The sequence below is a fragment of the Elephas maximus genome, chromosome 19, assembly GCF_024166365.1.
Source record: "Elephas maximus indicus isolate mEleMax1 chromosome 19, mEleMax1 primary haplotype, whole genome shotgun sequence".
In the NCBI taxonomy this organism is placed as follows: Eukaryota; Metazoa; Chordata; class Mammalia; order Proboscidea; family Elephantidae; genus Elephas; species Elephas maximus.
Genome location: NC_064837.1, coordinates 50,389,604 through 50,408,093, shown reverse-complemented (window position 1 = coordinate 50,408,093; position 18,490 = coordinate 50,389,604). Strand labels below are relative to the sequence as shown.

At 47.8% G+C, this 18,490-nt stretch overlaps 1 protein-coding gene across 1 annotated transcript; it reads left to right on the top strand.

Annotated features, from left to right (window-relative positions):
* Positions 1-728: 728 nt before the first annotated feature.
* Positions 729-16,635, top strand: DUSP3 (dual specificity phosphatase 3). The gene is made up of 3 exons (XM_049860616.1): positions 729-942; positions 5,573-5,799; positions 12,560-16,635. The coding sequence occupies exons 1-3, from the start codon at positions 818-820 to the stop codon at positions 12,757-12,759; spliced, it is 552 nt and encodes a 183-aa protein (XP_049716573.1). The 5' UTR covers positions 729-817; the 3' UTR covers positions 12,760-16,635.
* Positions 16,636-18,490: the final 1,855 nt, after the last annotated feature.

The window sequence follows — 18,490 nt, the reverse complement described above, 5'->3', positions numbered from 1 at the left end:
TCACTGTGTCGTGCCGGGCGCTTTCCTTGAATGCCACATTTAATCTTTCCAACAACCCTAGGAGTTAGGTGGTACTATTATGATGCCCATTTTTCAGTAAACTGAGGCTCGGAAAGGTTCATTCCCTGGGGTCAGAATTCCAAGCCTGATTGCATAGATTCCAAGCTTTTAAGCACGAGGTGGACTCTCAATGAGTGATGGAAGTTGGTGTGCCCCAGAGCAGGACTTCCCAAACTTTTAACTTTCACAGGGATCTTGCCAATTGCACATTCTGATTCCAAAGGTCTGGACTGGGGCCGAGATTCTACATTTCTGACAAGCTCCTCGGTTATGTCGACGCTGCTGGTCCGCAGCAGAGTTAGAGCTCAGAAACAGAGCCCGAGGGCTCCTGTTATCCTGAAAATTGAGAGACACGTGGGTCCACCTCCGTCAATAGTAGCATTTATTGCGTCCTGCATTTTGCCCAGTGAAGGAAGTTACTGCACTTCCCAGTTTACAAAGGTAAAGAAAATGTGTTAGCTGAGGGTCAGGAGAGGACCCCTAACCTCCAGTGTGGCGGTATTACCGCCCCCCGGGACAGGCCCAGGGGTCTTCCTAAGCGCTCGCTCGGCGCCCAGCGGCGCCGTATTTCTGCAAAGTGGAGCGCGGGTGGCTGCGGGCGCTGCGGCGCCTGGCGCTCCGCAGCTTCCCGCGCGCGGCGGGGCCCGCCCCAGGGGCAGGACGGGGCGGGTCTCGGCGCTGGAGCACCGGCCCAGCTGACCCGGCGCCTGTCCCCCTCGCTCGCTCCTGCCCCGGCGTGCAGGGCCCGGCCGCCGCCATGGCGGGCCCGTGCGAACTCTCAGTGCAGGACCTCAACGATCTGCTCTCGGACGGCAGCGGCTGCTACAGCCTCCCGAGCCAGCCCTGCAACGAGGTCACCCCGAGGATCTACGTGGGCAACGCGTGAGTCGCCCCGGCTGAACCCCAGCGGCCGGCCCCACCCCAGGCGCCCCGCCCACCCGAAAGCCGGGGTCCGGGTGTCGCGAGGCGCAGGTCCGGGAGCGCGGGCGTGGTCGTCCTTCTTGGAAGAGCAGCAGGGCCAGGGAAGGGGGCGCGAGGCGAACCCTGGTGCGTGGGGCGGAGGGGCTGGGCTCCGCCCCGGACCAGAGCCGGCCTCCCGTTCGCGGGGTGCATGGAGCCTGGGGGATCCGCGGCCCGGTGGGCCGCCGGGCCAGCTCAGCGTCAGGCCTGAAGCCGCCACCCGCTAGCGGCCGGGCCTTGGGTGGGGCCGGGCTTCCATGTTCATCGAACAGGTGGTCCGCCGTGGCCCGGCAGGTCTCCTGCCCGCGCGTCATGTGACAGCTGCCTGGTTCTGCAGTGAGGTCACCGCGGAATGTCTGCTTTCGCTGCCATGGCAACGGGCTGACGTCACAATCGGGCTTGGAACTTTCCCGGCCCGGCAGGTTCAGACCCGGGAATTGAAATCTTCCGAACCAGGGGTGCAGAGAGCTAGGCAGCAGTTTCCTCGTCCCTTCTCCCGCCCTCAAGATAGGGTTTGATTTATATGGGATTCTAGAACGATCCAATGATAAACCTCATAAGGAACCATCGCCTAGAAAAGGCTTCCAATGTTCTCACTGCCAGGAAATGCATTATTTATTACTTCCAAGTTCTTATTACCAAAACGGGAAAAATTTCCTTTTAGTCAATCTACTAGTAAGAATTTCTCAGCAACAGGCGAGAGTCAGTGTTAACCATTTCTGAGAGGTGCTGAAATGCAGCCCAGAGCAAAGAACGGATTAGCACGTGGGTACAGCCTGGGCAAGGCTTAGGGTGGATTTTAATGAGACGAGGAGGACCGTTACCAACTTCCTAATAAGCTCCATGGGTCCAAGAACTGCATGTCGGCAACTCTAGTATTAGAGAAGGGAGATGAATGGGAGTGACTCTTCAAAGCTAGTTATTTTATTGTTCATTTTTCTCTTGGCCACTGCTTTACAACCATGTTCAGTGTGGTGAGCAGCAACAGCTAAAACAGGCTCCCATAGTCTCAGTCGAAGACCCCAGTACTTACAAAGTTCTGAGGACCCATCTTCCCCAACCACTGAAGTAGCAAGCAGGCCTTGGCACATGCAGAAACTCTGCTCTTTTGAGAAATTTGTACACTCAACTGGGTATGAGCTGACAAGATGCTGCTGTCACCACATCCCCAGTGGGGACCAAGGCTGTGAAGGTCTGCTGGTAGCCAGAGTGGTGTGTACTGATGGCCACCCTAGAAAACACATCCCTTCCCCCAGGCAAATCTGACCTTGGCGGAGGCAGGGGTGGGAGGGGGTGGCTCAGTAGGGAGGATGAACTGAGCATTTAGTGCTGAACTGACTTGGGCTCCCTTACCCACTGGGAGTCCCTTAGCAAAACCAGGACTCCATCCATGGCCTCACTGGGCAGAGACTGAGCCCGTGCGCCACACTTTCTGGGCCTCTGGGTTTTGCAGTTGCTGTGGGCACGAGAGGCAGAGGGGGTGGAAGACTGAAAGCTGGGTGTCAGTAGACCAAAGTCGGCTCCCAGCTCTGCCACTCAGCAGCCCGTGTGAGCACATCACATCCTTCCGCCTGTCCCATCGGGCCCAGAGTTGAACTCTCTTGGATGGAGATACTGCCATCCTTCCTTCCTTCCTTGGGGGGCTGCTGGGCCGGGCAATTGAGATCAAGTAGGAGGACGTATAAACTATAAACCATTTGCATTGAGGTGTTATTGTCAAATGAAATAAAGGGGCCATCTGACTGTTCAATCAAGTAGTTTGCAACCTCCTTAGTTCTGCTGGGGTCACTTGCTCCCCAAGTGCTAATTCACCCAGGAGAGCTCTAGAAATGGGACTGGTGGAGGGCGACAGGAAGGATCCTGCTGCAGGGTGGGGAAGGGGCTGCTGCACTTGATAATCCAAGGAAGGGCACAGTCTGCCTGGAATGTGACCATTTCCTTCTTTACTCATTCACCACATATTTACGCAGCACCTTCTGTCTGCCAGGTGCTGGGGATACAGATCTGAAGCAGCTAGGGTTCCTCCCTCAAGGAGCTCACAGCCTGGACATCGAAACAAACAAGCACAGCAGAGTGTTCCAAACGTACCAAAAACCAGACCTGTTGTCACTGAGTTGATTCCTAGTGACCTTATAGTACAGAGTAGAACTCCCCCGTTGGGTTTCTAAGGCTGTAATCTGTATGGAAACAGACTGCCACATCTTTCTCCCATAAAGCGGCTGGTGGATTCGAACCACTGGCTTTTTCGATTAGCTGCCAAGTGCTTTACCACTGTGCCACTGTGGCTACTTGCTTGAATAGTAGCTGACACCTGTTAGGTGTCAGGCTCTGTCTATGGAATAGCTCATTTAACACTCAGAGCAACTGCAGGGAGTAGATACTATTATTATTGTCCCTATTTTTATGGAGAGGGAAACTGAGGCACAGAAAAGTTAAGTAACTTCCTTGAGGTTGCCTGACTGGACTCACGCAGTCCAGCTCCAGAATCCATTTTTAGCCACGACAGTATAGGGAGCGTGATGCCAAATGGAATGGAAGGGGGATGGGGAAATACCGCAGAGAGGTGAAAGACGAGAGGGTGCGTGTCCCCAGAGAAGGTGGGGGAGGGCACTTCAGACAGAGGGGACAGAATGGGCATGAAACACCCAGTCTATTTGGAGAAGCTGCTGGTTATTAGATATGGCTGGAGTGGGAGGAGGGTCATGAGATGAGGCTGGAGAAGCTGGCAGGGGCTGGACCATGGAGAGTTTCCTTGCTTTTTAAAATTTTTGTATTCTGCTTTAGGTGAAAGTTTACTGAGCAAATTAGTTTCTCATTAAACAATTAACGTGCAAATTGTTTTGTGACGATAGTTGTCAACCCTGTGATGTGTTGCAGTACTCTCCCCTTCTCTACCCCGGATTTCCTGTTTCCGTTCCTCCAGTTTTCCTGTCCGTTCCTGCCTTCTCGTCTTTGTTTTTGGGCTGGTGTGCCCGTTAGCCTCCTATATATGACTGAACTGCAAAGCACCTTTCTACATGTGTTATTGTTTGCCTTGTAACAACCCATTGCCATTGAGCTGATTCCAACTCCTAGCAACCCTATGACCTGTCTGATTTCGGGAGTGACTTCAGTATCGAGTTAAAGGGTGTTGGGGACCATACTCTTGGGGTTTCTCCAGTCTCTGTCAGACCAGCAAGCCTGGTCTTTTTTTTGTGTGTATGTGAATTTGAATTTTGTTCTATATTTTTCTCTCGCTTTGTCTGGGACGCTGTATTATAACCCCTGTCAGAACAGTTGGTGGTGGTAGCTGGGCACCATCTAGTTCCGGGCTCAGTCTGATGGAGGCTGTGATCGTTGTAGTCCATTAGTCCTTTGGACTAATCTTTCCCTTGTGTCTTTGGTTTTATTTATTCTCCTTTGCTCCAGCCAGGATGGGACCAGTAGATGTATCTCAGAGGGCTGCTCACAGGTCTTTAAGACCCCAGACACTACTCACCACAGTCTGACGTAGAACATTTTCTTTATAAACTGTTATGCCAGTTGAGTTAAATGTCTCCCGAGACCATGGTCCCCAGCCCTCAGCCTGGTAACTCAGTCCCTCAGGGAGTCTCGATGTGTCTGTGAAGCTTCTATGACTTTGCCTTGGTCAAGTTGTGCTGACTTCCCCAGTATTGTGTACTGTCTTAGCCTTCATCATATTTACCACTTATCTATTATGTAGTTAGTGTTTTTCCCTTCCCACTCCTCTCCTCTCTCATAACCATCGAAGATTGTTTCTTTCTGTGTATAAACCTTTTCTTGAGTTTTTATAATAGTGGTCTCATACAGTATATGTCCTTGTGTAATTGACTTATTTCAGTCAGCATAATGCCCTCCAGATTCATCCATGTTGTGAGATGTTTCGCAGATTCATCATTGTTCTTTATTGTATTGCGTTATGTGTATGTACCACAGTTTGTTTATCCATTCATCTGTTGATGGGCCCTTAGGTTATTTCGATCTTTTTGCTATTGTGAATAATGTTGCCATGAACATGGGTGTGCATATGTCTATTCCTGTGGCAGCTCTTACTTCTCTAAGATATATTCCTAGGAGTGAGATTGCTGGATCATATGGTATTTCTATTTCTAGCTTTTTAAGGAAGCATCATATCATTTTCCAAAGTGGCTGTACCATTTTACATTTCCGCCAGCAGTGCATAAGAGTTTTAGTCTCCTTGTACCCTCTCCAACATGTTATTTTCTGTTTTTTTTATTTGTGCCAATAATGTCAGGGTGAGATGGTATCTCATTGTAGTTTTGATTTGCATCTCTCTAATGGCTAGTGATCACAAGCATTTCCTCATGTGCCTGTTAGCTGCTTGAATGTCTTCTTTGAAGTGTCTGTTCAATTTGTTTGCCCATTTTTAAAATGGACTATTTGCTTTTTTGTTGTAGAGGTGTTGGATTTTCTTTTAGATTTCAGACTGAGTTTCCTCGCTTTGCCACAAGGCTTAGCTTCTTCCCCATCTTCTTTCCGTTGGGGCTGCTGGTTGGTCCATTTATCATCCTCTGTGCTGTCTCCTATCCAGATCTGTGGCTCAAGACATCCCCATGCTGCAGAAACTGGGCATCACCCATGTTCTGAACGCTGCTGAAGGCAGGTCCTTCATGCATGTCAACACCAGTGCCAATTTCTACAAGGACTCCGGCATCACCTACCTGGGCATCAAGGCCAACGACACACAGGAGTTCAACCTCAGCGCCTTCTTTGAAAAAGCTGCAGACTTCATTGACCAGGCCCTGGCTCAAAAGAATGGTAAGTGGCCTGCTGCCCAGGAAAAAAATAGGAGGCAGCTTTGGCTGGACTATCCTTTTAGAAAACGGTCCCACAGAGACCTCTTCTTGGAAACCCCCTGGCTTCCCATCTCTTGTGGTAAACGACTGAGAGCTTTAGGGCTCTCTGCTCATTTGGCTGTCTGTCAAATGGCCCCATATGACATATGATGGCAGTCCCAGGGTCCTTGCGTTTGATTTGATTTTGCCTGAAGGTTGCTTTCCAGCCACTTACCAAATGCTCTCTGCAGCTCCTGAGCAAGTAAGACCGAAGCAGAGCTGCTGAGGTGCTGGCACATCCCAGAGAGAAATACTAGAAGGCTAGAGGGCAGACAGCAGCTGAACAGGCGGGCTGCTTGCCCTTTGTTTTCAGTTTGTTTCCATCAGCAACTCCCTTTACCTTTTGCTGCTTCCTGCAGCCTCTTCTTTCTCCCCACCCTAAACCTCCAGGGGGAGATGACCTCCCATTGAGGTGCAGTCAGCCTTGTCCCCCTGATTCTAGCCTGTCTCTGCTATACTGATGCTTCCGTGCCCAGCAGCCTCCCCATCCAAACCATTTCTAGTAAACTGAGTTTACTAGACCACTGGATAGCTCAGAGCTGGGGTCCAGGAGACCTGAAAATCTGTAGGCTTTACTGTTAGGCCCTTGACTGTCCTGTCCTTGTCACATCCTCCCCCTGCCCCAGCTCAGCCCAGCCTCGTCCACTCCAATGGCACTGAACTCCTTCTATATTGATGGAGGACGAGGGGCCCAGTTAAGGGGATGCGTTTTGCTCTTCCCATATAATATTGACTGACCATCCATGTAGGGGACGTAGAGCCCTCTGACTTTGCTTCCTCTCTCCATACAGCTAGGAACAACCTGACTCTTTGTGACTGCCTGCCTTAGCCCAGGTGGGCTGGGTCTTCAGTCTGGAAAGCTTTCTCTGCCTTTCTCCACCCTGTTGTCTGGCAAACTCCATCTTGTACTTAGCACTGGGTCTAAGTGTCTCCACTTCTTCCATGAAGTCTGCTCTCAGGTTTGGTCCACTGTGTCCCTTGTCTATCTCCTCAGCACCTAACATAGCATCGGGCACATAGGTGCACCGTAAATGCTTACCAAATGAGGGACAAAAGTGAATTCCATGGGCTTTAATGCCAAGTGTAAGTAAGTGCTCCTGAGATGGACTGGCCAAGTGAGTTTCAAGAAGCGCCCTGGCCAACCTCTGTGTGCAGAACTCTGCGCCATGGGCAGGGGTCCATTACCAAGGGAGCTCGGTGGAGGGAGTAGTCACTTCTACCCAGGAAGATCAAGGGAGGCTTCATGGAGAAAGTGGCATCTGGCTGGGTCTGGAAGGATGGGAGGTTGAAGCTCCCTCCCCCGGTAGGCTCTGTGTGACCTGGAAACACTAGATACATTACAGGTGGGAAGGCAGCTGCTCTGCAGAGGGTCTGACTCCCAGGGCAGGGGTGGGGAGGCCCCACTCTGAGTAGTTTGTGGAGACTAGACAGAGAGTGAATGGACAATAAAAGTGGAAGACTCCCACTCCCTGGTTTGAGAAGTGTGGGGAAAATAGAGTGGTGTTTTGGGAGTGATGAGAGCAGAAGAGGCTGTGTTTGACTCTGGAATAGCAGATTTCCCTTCATTTTACTTGGATCCCCAATCAATGCCTATGGCAGCAGCAGTTAAGAAATCAAACGATGTATTGCATTGGGCAAATCTGCTGCAAAAGACCTCTTTAAAGTATTAAAAAGAAAAGATGTCACTCTAAGGACTAAGGTGCATCGACCCAAGCCATGGTATTTTCAGTTGCCTCATATGCATGTGAAAGCTGAACAATGAATACGGAAGACAGAAGAAGAATAGATGCCTTTGAATTATGATGTTGATGAAAATATTGAATATACCATGGACTGCCAGAAGAACAAACAAATCTCTCTTGGGAGAAGTACAGCCAGAATACTTCTTAGAAGCAAGGATGGTGATACTTCATCTCACTTACTTTGCACATGTTATCAGAAGGGACCAGTCCCTGGGGAATAACATTGTCTCAGTTACCTAGTCTGCCAAAATAGAAATACCACAAGTGGATTGATTTAACAAACAGAAATTTATTTTCTCACAGTCTAGGAGGCTAGACGTCTGAATTCAGGGTGCCAGTTCCCAGGGAAGGCTTTCTCTTTGTCAGTTCTGGGGGAAGGTCTTTATTAGCAGTCTTCCCCTGGTCTAGGAGCTTCTCGGTGCATGGATCCTGGGTCCAAAGGACACACTCTTCTCCTGGTTCTTCATTCTTGGTGGCATGAGGTGCCTTGATCCAAGGCAATGCTGTGTGGGATACCATGATAGTGGATAAGGCATTCTGTAAGTCCGTGGATGGTGGTTTTGGCAGAAGCATTGTGGGCAGGGAAGGCAAATCCATATCCAGAGTAAGTGTCTGTTCTGGTAAGAACAAAATGCTGGTCTTTCCGTAATGGAAGCAGTCGAATGTAATCAACCTGCCACGAGGTTGCTGACTGATCACCTTGAGGGATGGTGCCATATCAGGGACTCAGCATTGGTCTCTTCTGCTGGCACACTGGGCACTCAGTTATAGCTAAGTTGGCTTTGGTGAGTGGAAGTCCAGGTTGCTTAGCTCATGCATAACCTCCATCTCTGTCATCATGACCGCTTTGTTCATGAGCTCGATGGGCAGCGACAGAAGTGGCTAGGGAAAGAGGATAACTGGCTTCCATAGAATGTTTCATCCTACCCACTTGACCTCCTCTGCTGAGGTCACCCTTTGGTGAGCATTCACATGAGACACAAATATCTTCACTTCTTTGGCCCATTCAGAGAGGTCTGTCCACATACCTCTTCCCCATATCTCCTTGTCTCTAGTTTTCCAGTCATTTTCCTTCCAAGTCCCTGACCATCCAGCCAAACCATTGGCCACAGCCCATGAATCAGTATATAATCGGACATCTGGCCGTTTCTCCTTCCAAGCAAAGTGAACAACCAGGTGCTCTGCTCGAAGTTCTGCCTATTGGTAGGATTTCCCTTCCCCTCTGTCCTTCAGGGAGGTCCCAGAAAGGGGCTGTAGTGCCGCTGCTGTCCACTTTCAAGTGGTGCCTGCATATTGCGCAGAACCATCTATAAACCAGACACTAGTTTTCTCCCGCTCAGTCAACTGATCATAAGGAACTCTTCATGAGGCCATAGGTGCAGACTAGGAGATGGAAGGTAACGTGACAGGAGTGGAGACCATGGGCATTTGGGCCACTTCGTCATGCAACTTACTTTTGCTTTCAGGTCCTGCTTGGGCCCGAGCTGGTATATACCACTTCCATTGAATGATGGTGTGTTGCTGTGCACACCCAACTTTATGGCTCTGTGGGTCAGACAACATCCAGTTCATGACAAGACACTCAGGCTGCATGGTGACTTGGTGGCCCATGGTTAAGCGTTCAGTCTCTACTAAGGCCCAGTAACAAGCCAAAAGCTGTTTCTCAAAAGGAGAAACCAAACCAAACCCAGTGCCGTCAAGTCGATCCCAACTCATAGTGACCATATAGGACAGAGTAGAACTGCCCCGTAGAGTTTCCAAGGAGCGCCTGGTGGATTTGAACTGCCGACCCTTTGGTTAGCAGCCATAGCACTTAGCCACTATGCCACCAGGGTGAGTAGTTACCATATTGGCTGGTGTGATTGATCCTGATTACCAAGAAGAAATCAGATTGGTATTACATAATGAAGGCAAAGAAGAGTATGTCTGGAATGCAGGAGAGCCCTTAAAGTCAGTGGAAAACTAAACCCAATTCTGACATGACTACTAATGGCCCAGACCCTTCAGGAATGACAGTTTGGGTCACCCCACTAGGCAAAGAACCACGACCAGCTGAGGTGCTTGCTGAGGGCAAAGGGAATACAGAATGGGTGGTGGAAGAAAGTAGTTCTAAATACCAGTTACGACCATGTGACCAGTTGCAGAAATGAGGACTGCGATTGGTGTATTTCTGCTTTGTAGGTGTGCATCAAATATTTTTGTTTTCATCACTTATAAAATATGGGACATAAACAGGCCTAGTGCGTTTTCAGTTGTGTTTGTGTTAGTTGTATCGTGTTGGTGCAAATATGGCTTTAAATTGTCTATTAGAGATTATGTATGGTTTAAGGAGATGTGTATAGTGCCAAGTTGACAAGGGGTTGGCTGTGATCATTAAGGTTGTGTGCCAACTTGGCTGGGCCGTGATTCTCAGTGCTTTGGCAGTCATGATGTGGTTTGGCAGTCGTATAATGATGTGATCATCTCCGTGATGAGATTTGGTATAATGTGATCACCTCCATGACGGTATCTGCAGTGAGTAGCCAACCAGTTGAAAGGGAGTTTCCTTGGGCATGTGCCCTGCGTCCAATATAGATGGACTTTCTGGCAAGGCTTGCAGGCCTTTCGTCACTCTGGATCCTGCAGCTGGCTCCTGTTCATTTGATCTCTGGTTCTTGGGACTTGAGCTAGCAGCTTACCTGCTGCCTTGCCTGCCAATTTTGGGATTCGTCGGTCTTCGAAGTCTGTGATCCAGAGCCCTGCTGTCTGACCTGCCAGTCTTGGGCTCAGCAGTCCCTGCGGCTACATGAATCGGGAGAAGCCTCCAGCCTGACCCATGAACTTGGGACATTCCAGCCTCTACAACCGTATGAGCCATTTCCTTGGTATAAATCTCTCTCTATATATATTTACACGCTTTACTAGCTTTACTTCTCTGGAGAACCCAGCCTAAGACAGACATCATACTTGGTAAACTAAAGGGTCAGCAAAAAAGAGGAATACTCCCAACGAGATGGATTGACACAGTGGCTGAAACAATGGACTTACACATAGCAAGAGTTGTGAGGATGGTGCAGGACTGGGCAGCATTTCATTCTATTGTACATAGGGTCTCCTACTGACTCGATAGCACCTAATAACAATAGAGGCATTTGTGGGTAATCATTCACTTGGTTAGTCAGCAAATACCTATTGAACACCTAGCACGTGCTAGAGATTGTAGGGGCACCCAAAAATCAATACTCCACAGTTCTCGGCCTTAAGGAATTGACATTCTGGAAGAGGAGGGTTGATCTGTGCATGGCACACAGGGTCCGGGCTGCTGTAATAGTGGATGTACTAGGTGCCACCAGAGGAATGTTGGTTAATATTTATTGCATACTCATGTATGTCAGACACTAGCCCAAGAGCCTTATATGTTGTCTTGTTTAATCTCATAACCATTTCACATGGTGGCCATTAATAGCATAGATGTGGAAACTGAAGTGCTGTGAGATTAAAAAAACCAAAACCATACCTATTGCCATTGAGTCAATTCCCACTCATAGAGACCCTATTGCACAGGGTAAAACTGCCTGATAGGTTTTCCAAGGCTGTATATCTTTACGGAAGCAAACTGTTGCATCTTTCTCCCACGGAGCAGCTGGTGGGTTCGAACTGCCAACCGTTCGGTTAGCAGCTGAATGCTTTAACCATTGTGCCTTCAGGGCTCCTTACTGTGAGGTTAGGTAAGTAAAATAGTTAATAACCAGCAAGTTAAAAATTTAAACCCAGGTTCATATGACTTCAGAGATTTGGGTTCTAAATCCCTGTGCTGATGATGGAAATGCTTGATGGGGTCTTAAGGTGTGAGTAGGAGTTTTCTAGATAACCAAAAGGGAGAGCATGTTCCATATGGAAGGTACAGTGTATGCAAAAGCACAGAGATGAAAAAAAGCATGGAAAGGTCTGGTAGGCATGGGTAGTTGGCCTTGTAATCCACACCTTGAAGAATGCCCTCTACCCTACAAATGTTGGCAGGTCATATTTGTATTTAGAAAGGTGTGTGGATCGGTGGTGGTGAGGTAGAGCAAGAGAGCTCAGTTTGGAGATGTCAGAGTGGTGCAGATGAGAGGTACCAAGGACCTCTCAGGGTGGGGATAGAGAGAAATGAAGTTCATGGCTCACAGGGGCTCCGCCTGACCTGCTGGGATTTTTCTCGACCATCTCCTCACCATCCATTGCCCTGTTCCTTTGCCAAGTACTGGAGATGCTGCAGGGGGCAAAAGAGACAGACATCCTTGCCCTGTGGAGCTGAGGGGGTAGAATCCCTGAATTTGCAGCCAGTTGGTCCAAAGTAAAAAAAAAAAAAAAAAATTTTTTTTTTTTTTTGGTCCAAAATGTGGGCATCTTGGGACCCCTAAACTTCCGGCTAGTGTCTGAAGTCTTGGGCAGACTTGGCAGTGGAAAGGACTGTGAGATCTGATCTAACTGGGTGGTTAAGATCAGAAAAACAACATTGAGTTGGTGTCACAAGAGAAGAGAATAGAAATGACTAGTTGCAGTTGGTGTCAGAGAAGACATTTAGAGTTGATTTCAGAAGACACATCTTATATTGCTGTGAACATTCTTCTAGTGCATTTCTTTTACTGAACATGTGTACATATTCCTGCTGGGTGTGTACCTCGGAGTGGAATTACTGGGTCGTAGGGGATACGTGTGTTCAGCTGTAGTAGATAACAGCCACACAGTTTTCCAAAGTGGTTATACCAATCAACACACTCTTCAGCCATGTATTAGACTTCTAATACCACATCCTTACCAGCACTTTGTGTTTTCCATCATTTTCATTTTAGCTATTCTGGTGGCTGTGCAATGGCGTCACATTGTGGGTTTTGTTTGCATTTCATGGAGGAGTTTCGTGGACTAGAGTTGTGATGTGGCTGGATATCCCAGCTCATGATTTTCCCCCATTTCTTACAGGCCGGGTGCTCGTTCACTGCCGCGAAGGTTACAGCCGCTCCCCAACCCTAGTCATCGCGTACCTCATGATGCGTCAGAAGATGGACGTCAAGTCTGCTCTGAGCATCGTGAGGCAGAACCGTGAGATTGGCCCCAATGATGGTTTTCTGGCCCAACTCTGCCATCTCAATGACAGACTAGTCAAGGAGGGGAAATTGTAACTCTAGGGTGCCCCCACTGCCTCTCCTCTAATGGCCAACAGGGGAGGCCCTGGGTGAGTGTCCCAAGCCGCCATGTTTAGGAATCACAGTGTACCCTGCTCCTAGCATCACCAGGCACTTGCCAATGAGTCTGTCCCAACACAGCCCTGGGCCACTTCCCCCTTGAGGGGCATATAAAGAAGCTTGCTGAGAAGTGCATCCTTGCTCCCTGATGTGTCCTGTTCCCGTAATTTGTGATGTCCTCTCCCCAAGGTATGGGCCCAGAGGGGCAGGCCTGTGGCATGCACTCTTCTTCTCAGTGACCCAGGGCAGGAACTCTGTGGATGCTCACAGGGGCACCTCCTGATCTTCGCCCCACTCCTGGGTTCTCTCCTAGGTGGGGACCTTGGCATCCTGAGCTCTAGTGAAGGAACTATGCAAACACGGGCCTGTCTCTCCCCATCATGTCTTTGCTCCCTGATCTCACAGCCATCCACACCCTGCTCACAGGCAGGGCCATGTCATGAGGTCTGAAGCAAGAGGGGTGGGGGTGCCTGCCAGTTGTTAGAGGGTGGAAATTCCCATAGAGAGACCTTATTTTTAAGTATTTCTTTAGGATTAAAGATACTTAAACAAAGCGGCCCTCTGAGTGGGCAAACAAATTCCCCTGGAAGATTCTCCTAAATCCAGAGAGTTTAAAAAATGTGACTCTCTGGATGGCTTGAGTTCAGAATTCACGGCATTAGACTATTTCATTTGACCTGCTCTCAGTTACTTCGTTTGTTAGAAGGGTGAAGCCTTGGGCATAGTTTTATTTTTCTTTTTCAGAAAACAGGGTGTTATAGCCCATCCTATTTAAAAACCCCACCATTTGGAGAATTACAAGGGTTTTGTCCTGAATTATAGTGTTGGTGAGCCCAAGCCACTCCTGCTAACTGCTTTTTGTCTCGGTTGCTATTCCAAGAGCAGAGGGAGGAAGTTGGCCAATTACAGCGTGCATGTGGGGGCGTGTGGGGGTGTGTCTCTCAGAAACACAGCCAGAGGCTGAGCAGGGAAATGAGTAGTCCTAGGCTCACCACCTGCCCACTTACAGGTTGTTCCTCCCCTCCCTGGGGCCTATGCAAGATCCCTGGAGCCTTGGGAGCCAAAGCGACTCAGCCGGGCAGAAATAAAACATGGCGGAGCGCCCAAACAAAAACAAGCAACCTCTTTTAGGACTTTCTTTAGGATGCAGTTGGAATGCACTAGCACTTACACTCACGTGTGTGCGCACATTTGTTAGAATATAAGTTTTGTTTTGAACACAGTCTCATTAGGGTTTTGCACTATTGTCATTACAGAAACTGATGCAAAGCTGTTTATCTTCAGGGTCCCAAAGGGCTGAGGGGTGGTCCTCGGGTACACCCCTGTTGCCTAGCACAGAGATGTCTGATGAAAGTTTGTGGAATTAATCCCCTCCCCTTTTTTTGAGTGCAAATATATGTAGGGTATGTAGGGTGTTCTTTTGGGTGTACGAAGCTTCCAGGAGGGTGAATTTGTGTTAGGATCACTTGCCAGGGTTTGCAAAGTAGTCTTACCTGAAGTGAAATATCAGGGACTTTTGTTGAATATTTGAAATTCAGTTTTAAATTTAAGTTCAAGAAGTGTTAACATGTTGCAATGCGGAACGTGCCTTTTTCAGGGTTTACCGAGGCATTCCGCTAGGAAAAGGAGACTGGGCTTAGATAGAAACAGGTGTGCCTTAGGGCTTTGCTAACAGGTGCGAGGATTGTCTGATCTCCTCAGGAGCCTCGCTGAGGCAGGAGGTTCACTACCATCTTTCCTCTTTGACCACAGCAGCCCTAAAGAAATGAGGCTCTGTTCCCTTTTTCTAGAGACCCGGCTGTCCAGATAGACCCACCTAAGTGACATAGCCATCCTTTAAACTGTGTACCTCACTTACAGTTCTCAGATAACTTTCTCATTTAACCAAACTTGATCCTCAAAATAACCTTGTACAGTTGGTAGAGCTTATTAGTGAATTGTTACTTTAAAAAAAAAGGCAGGAACTGGGGTCCAGAATGATTAAGGGCGTGGCCCCCAGGGTTGCCTGGCTCTTGGAGGCCCTGCTGAAGCATGACTTCAGGTCTGCTGGTCTCTGAGGCTCAATTCTTCCTCTCATACCGTACTCTTCCTCAGCTCAGCTGCAAACGGAAAGATCTGCGGTTTGAATCCACCAGCTGCTCCGCAGGAGAAAGATGTAGCAGTCTGCTTCCGCAAAGATTTATAGCCTCAGAAACCTTATGGAGCAGGCCTGCTCTGTACTATGGGGTTACTATGAGTGGAATCGACTTAAGGGCAGTGGATTTGAGTTGGGGTTCTTAAGACCTAAGTCCACCTCACCCCGGGGAGTATTCAGTGGGCCGCACATGCCCTTGACCCACCCTAGGTGCACAAGTTTCCCAGAGGACACCACTTAGGCTGGGTTGCAGAGGTGATCTGGGTAAGGGTGGAACAGAGTTAGCACAAACCCATCTCTGCTCCTAGAGAAGGAAAAAAAAAAAAACATTCCAGCTGACTGGGCTAGAATGTGCAGCTCTTCTTCCAAGCAAAGTGTAGCACCCTTAAGTCAGAGCTTTCTGCTCCGCTCTGGATGAGGCTCTGGAGCTGGGGCTGGGGGTCCCCTCTGACAGCAGGCAGTGGTCATTCCACATGGACAGCCACAGCTACTCAGGCAAAGGCAGCAGGTTGGTGTGGCTGAGACTGGCTTATAAAGGCTGTGTCTGGTTAACCAGGACCTCTCTTACTGCCTTTACTTGGGGCTACTTTTATGCTGACAGCTTGGGATTTTTTTAGTCCCAGAAACCCTACATTTACTTCACGCGATTTAGGTCCTAATTTTTAAGTAAAGTAAAATAAAATTCTATTGTCTAAGACCTTAGCCAACACATACCCAGCTGGGAGTGGGAGCTGTGCTTGGACAGCTTTCTACCTCCCTGAGAGTTGATGGAGTTGGAACTCAGGGTGCCCCTCTATACTCTGATCCTTTTCTTTGATTAATAGAAGCCCTATCGAGGCAAAATTAGAAGGCCAGACAGTCTTCTTCATCCTAAAGCAGTACAGCTTTCCATGGGATGATTATCTGAGCTGTCTTGAGGGCAGAAGCCACCATCTTTCAAATGCGGGGCTCCTCTAGAAGATGCAGGTTCCTTCTGACTCTGACATTATAGGGCTGTTTAAGAACCCCCATTTGGGAATTTATCACCACCCTGAAATTATAGAGTATGTAGTAATAATGTTGTGGCCAGCAGGTGGCGCTGTTGCACCTGCGGTGATGGGATGGTTTGAAAACGGAATGTTGGTGTCAGAATTCTGAGTCACAAGTTAATGTTAAGATGCTAACGTTTTAATCAAAATAAGCACTGATCGTATAGTATAAAGATATGCTCTTCTCTGGCAGGAACATTTCTTTGTCAAAATCACTGAGGAACTAACAGTAATTGTTCTTCCAAGTTAAGATTTTATCTTGATTAGAGATAGAGAAAACCCACTGCCATAGAGTCGATTCCGGCTCGTAGCTACTCTGTAGGACAGAGTAGAACTGCCCCATAGGATTTCCAAGGCTTTCACATCTTTCTTCTGAGGAGTGGCTGGTGGGTTCGAACTGCTGACTTTCCCGTTAGCAGCTGAGCACTTAACCACCGTACTACCAGGGCTCCTCTCAAATTGAGACTGGTTGGAAGCTTAATTTTTGTTCTCCTTCCCCTCCTGCCACCTTTTTGGGTAATTTGATTGTGAAAGGATGAATTTCCTGGAAAGAAAAGGGTGAGGTGTCAAATTGTTTGAAAAAAAGAAAGAAATCTTAATGTCTGTTGTATCACAAATTGGTGTTAAAATACAAACTTGTAACCAAAATAAATGTCTTACATTATAAAGAAATGGTCTTTTTTGTCCTTCTTATCACAGCTGATTTTCTTTTACACTTTAATGCTTAGCTTTTGTGTTTGCTTTCTCTAACTTAAAGTTTTTATGATCACCTAAAAATTAGCCCTCCTGAGCTACTTATAGGTTCTTTGATGATCATATGTATGCAGTAAATATTTGTTGAACATCTCTCCAGTATCAGAAATTTGCTGCACTACAAATATTCCCAGGTAGGATGGTCCACTTGAATGAGTGAAGTAAGATTCGGGTTCCTAGGAAGGCAGGGGACTGGAGAGACAGTCTCTAGGTGGCCTATTCCTATAAAGATGATTGGGTGACATTTTAGCATGTGAGTGATCCTGCAAACGGGCAGTCTCCAAAACACTTCCCCTGCCCCAAAAGCCTAGAATTTCACCTTTAGTTGTTAGTTGTTGTTGGGTCATGCCCGCCCCCTCCCCAACTCTTAGTGACCCCGTGCACAACAGAACAAAACGCTGCCTGGTCCTGCATCATCCCCATGATCAGTTATGGATAGGACTGTTGTGATCCACAGGATTTTCATTCGTTGATTTTTGGGTAGGTCACCGGGCCTTTCTTTCTAGCCGTCTTAGTCTAGAAGTTCTGCTGAAACCTGTTCAGCATTATAGCAACATGCAAGCCTTTACTGACAGGTGGCGGCTGTGCCTGAGGTGCACTGGTCAGGAATTGAACCCAGGTCTCCCACATGGAAGGCAAGAATTCTACCACTGAGCTACCTGCTATATCCCTTACAATGAGCATTGCCTTTTCTGTCTGAATTAAAAAACTCAGAGAAAGTTGGGTGATCAGAAAGCTTTTTTTTTTCAGGCAGAAAGAGTCTGGGTGGTTAAAAGAGGCTGTCTAGCCCCAAAGTCCCCATGTGTAACTGAGGCAATTAGACTAGCTCACTATTTGTCAAACCTCTTTGGCAACATTATATTTTTATATAAAACTTAAGGTAGAACATTAACTTATAAAACTGATTAAAAAATGCTTTTTTAAAAGAATAACTTTTAAACCATTTTAATTAAAAAGAAAATTACATATATTAATAAATTCAAATAATACAAAAGGCTTATAATGAAAAGTGAGTCTCCCCCATCCCAAATCTCTAATTCCTCCCCCCAGAGGAATCACTATGAGGTATCATATCCTTCTAGAAAAATCCCAAGCACACATAAACACATGCATATGTGTGCCCAAAAGTATCCTTTTCCCCATAAGTGGGGAATGTTCTGCACTTTGCTTTTTTTGCTTCACTATATAGTTTAGCCGTTGTGTCTGGTACTTCTACCCTATTCATTTTAACAGGTACACGGGATTCCATGGTGTATGGATGGACATAATTTGTGTATATTCTTAGACCTCCAGGCTGCTTCGATGAGCACAAAATTTTGAAATGAGACTTATGGATGACAATGATAATTCTTGATCTGCTTTGTGTCCTGTTTTCTGTCCTTTGTTGTGGTAGCACAGTGTTAAGCACGTCTCCATACTCAGAGCTAAAGAGGAGTGTCCCGTGCGCACTTGTGTAATTTTTTGGGAGTGTACTCATCTGTCTTACTCATCTAGTGCTACTATAACAGAAATACCACAAGTGGATGGCTTCAACAAAGAGAAAGTTATTCTCTCATAGTCTTCTAGGCTACAAGTTCAAATTCAGGGCATTGGCTCCAGGGGAAGACTTTCTCTTCTCAGCTCTGGAGGAAAGTCCTTGTCATCAATCTTCCCTGGTTGAGGAGCTTCCCAGCGCAGGGACCCCAAGTCCAGAAGACCCGTACTCCTGCTCTTCATTCTTGGTGGTATGAGGTCCCCTGTCTCTCTGGTGGCT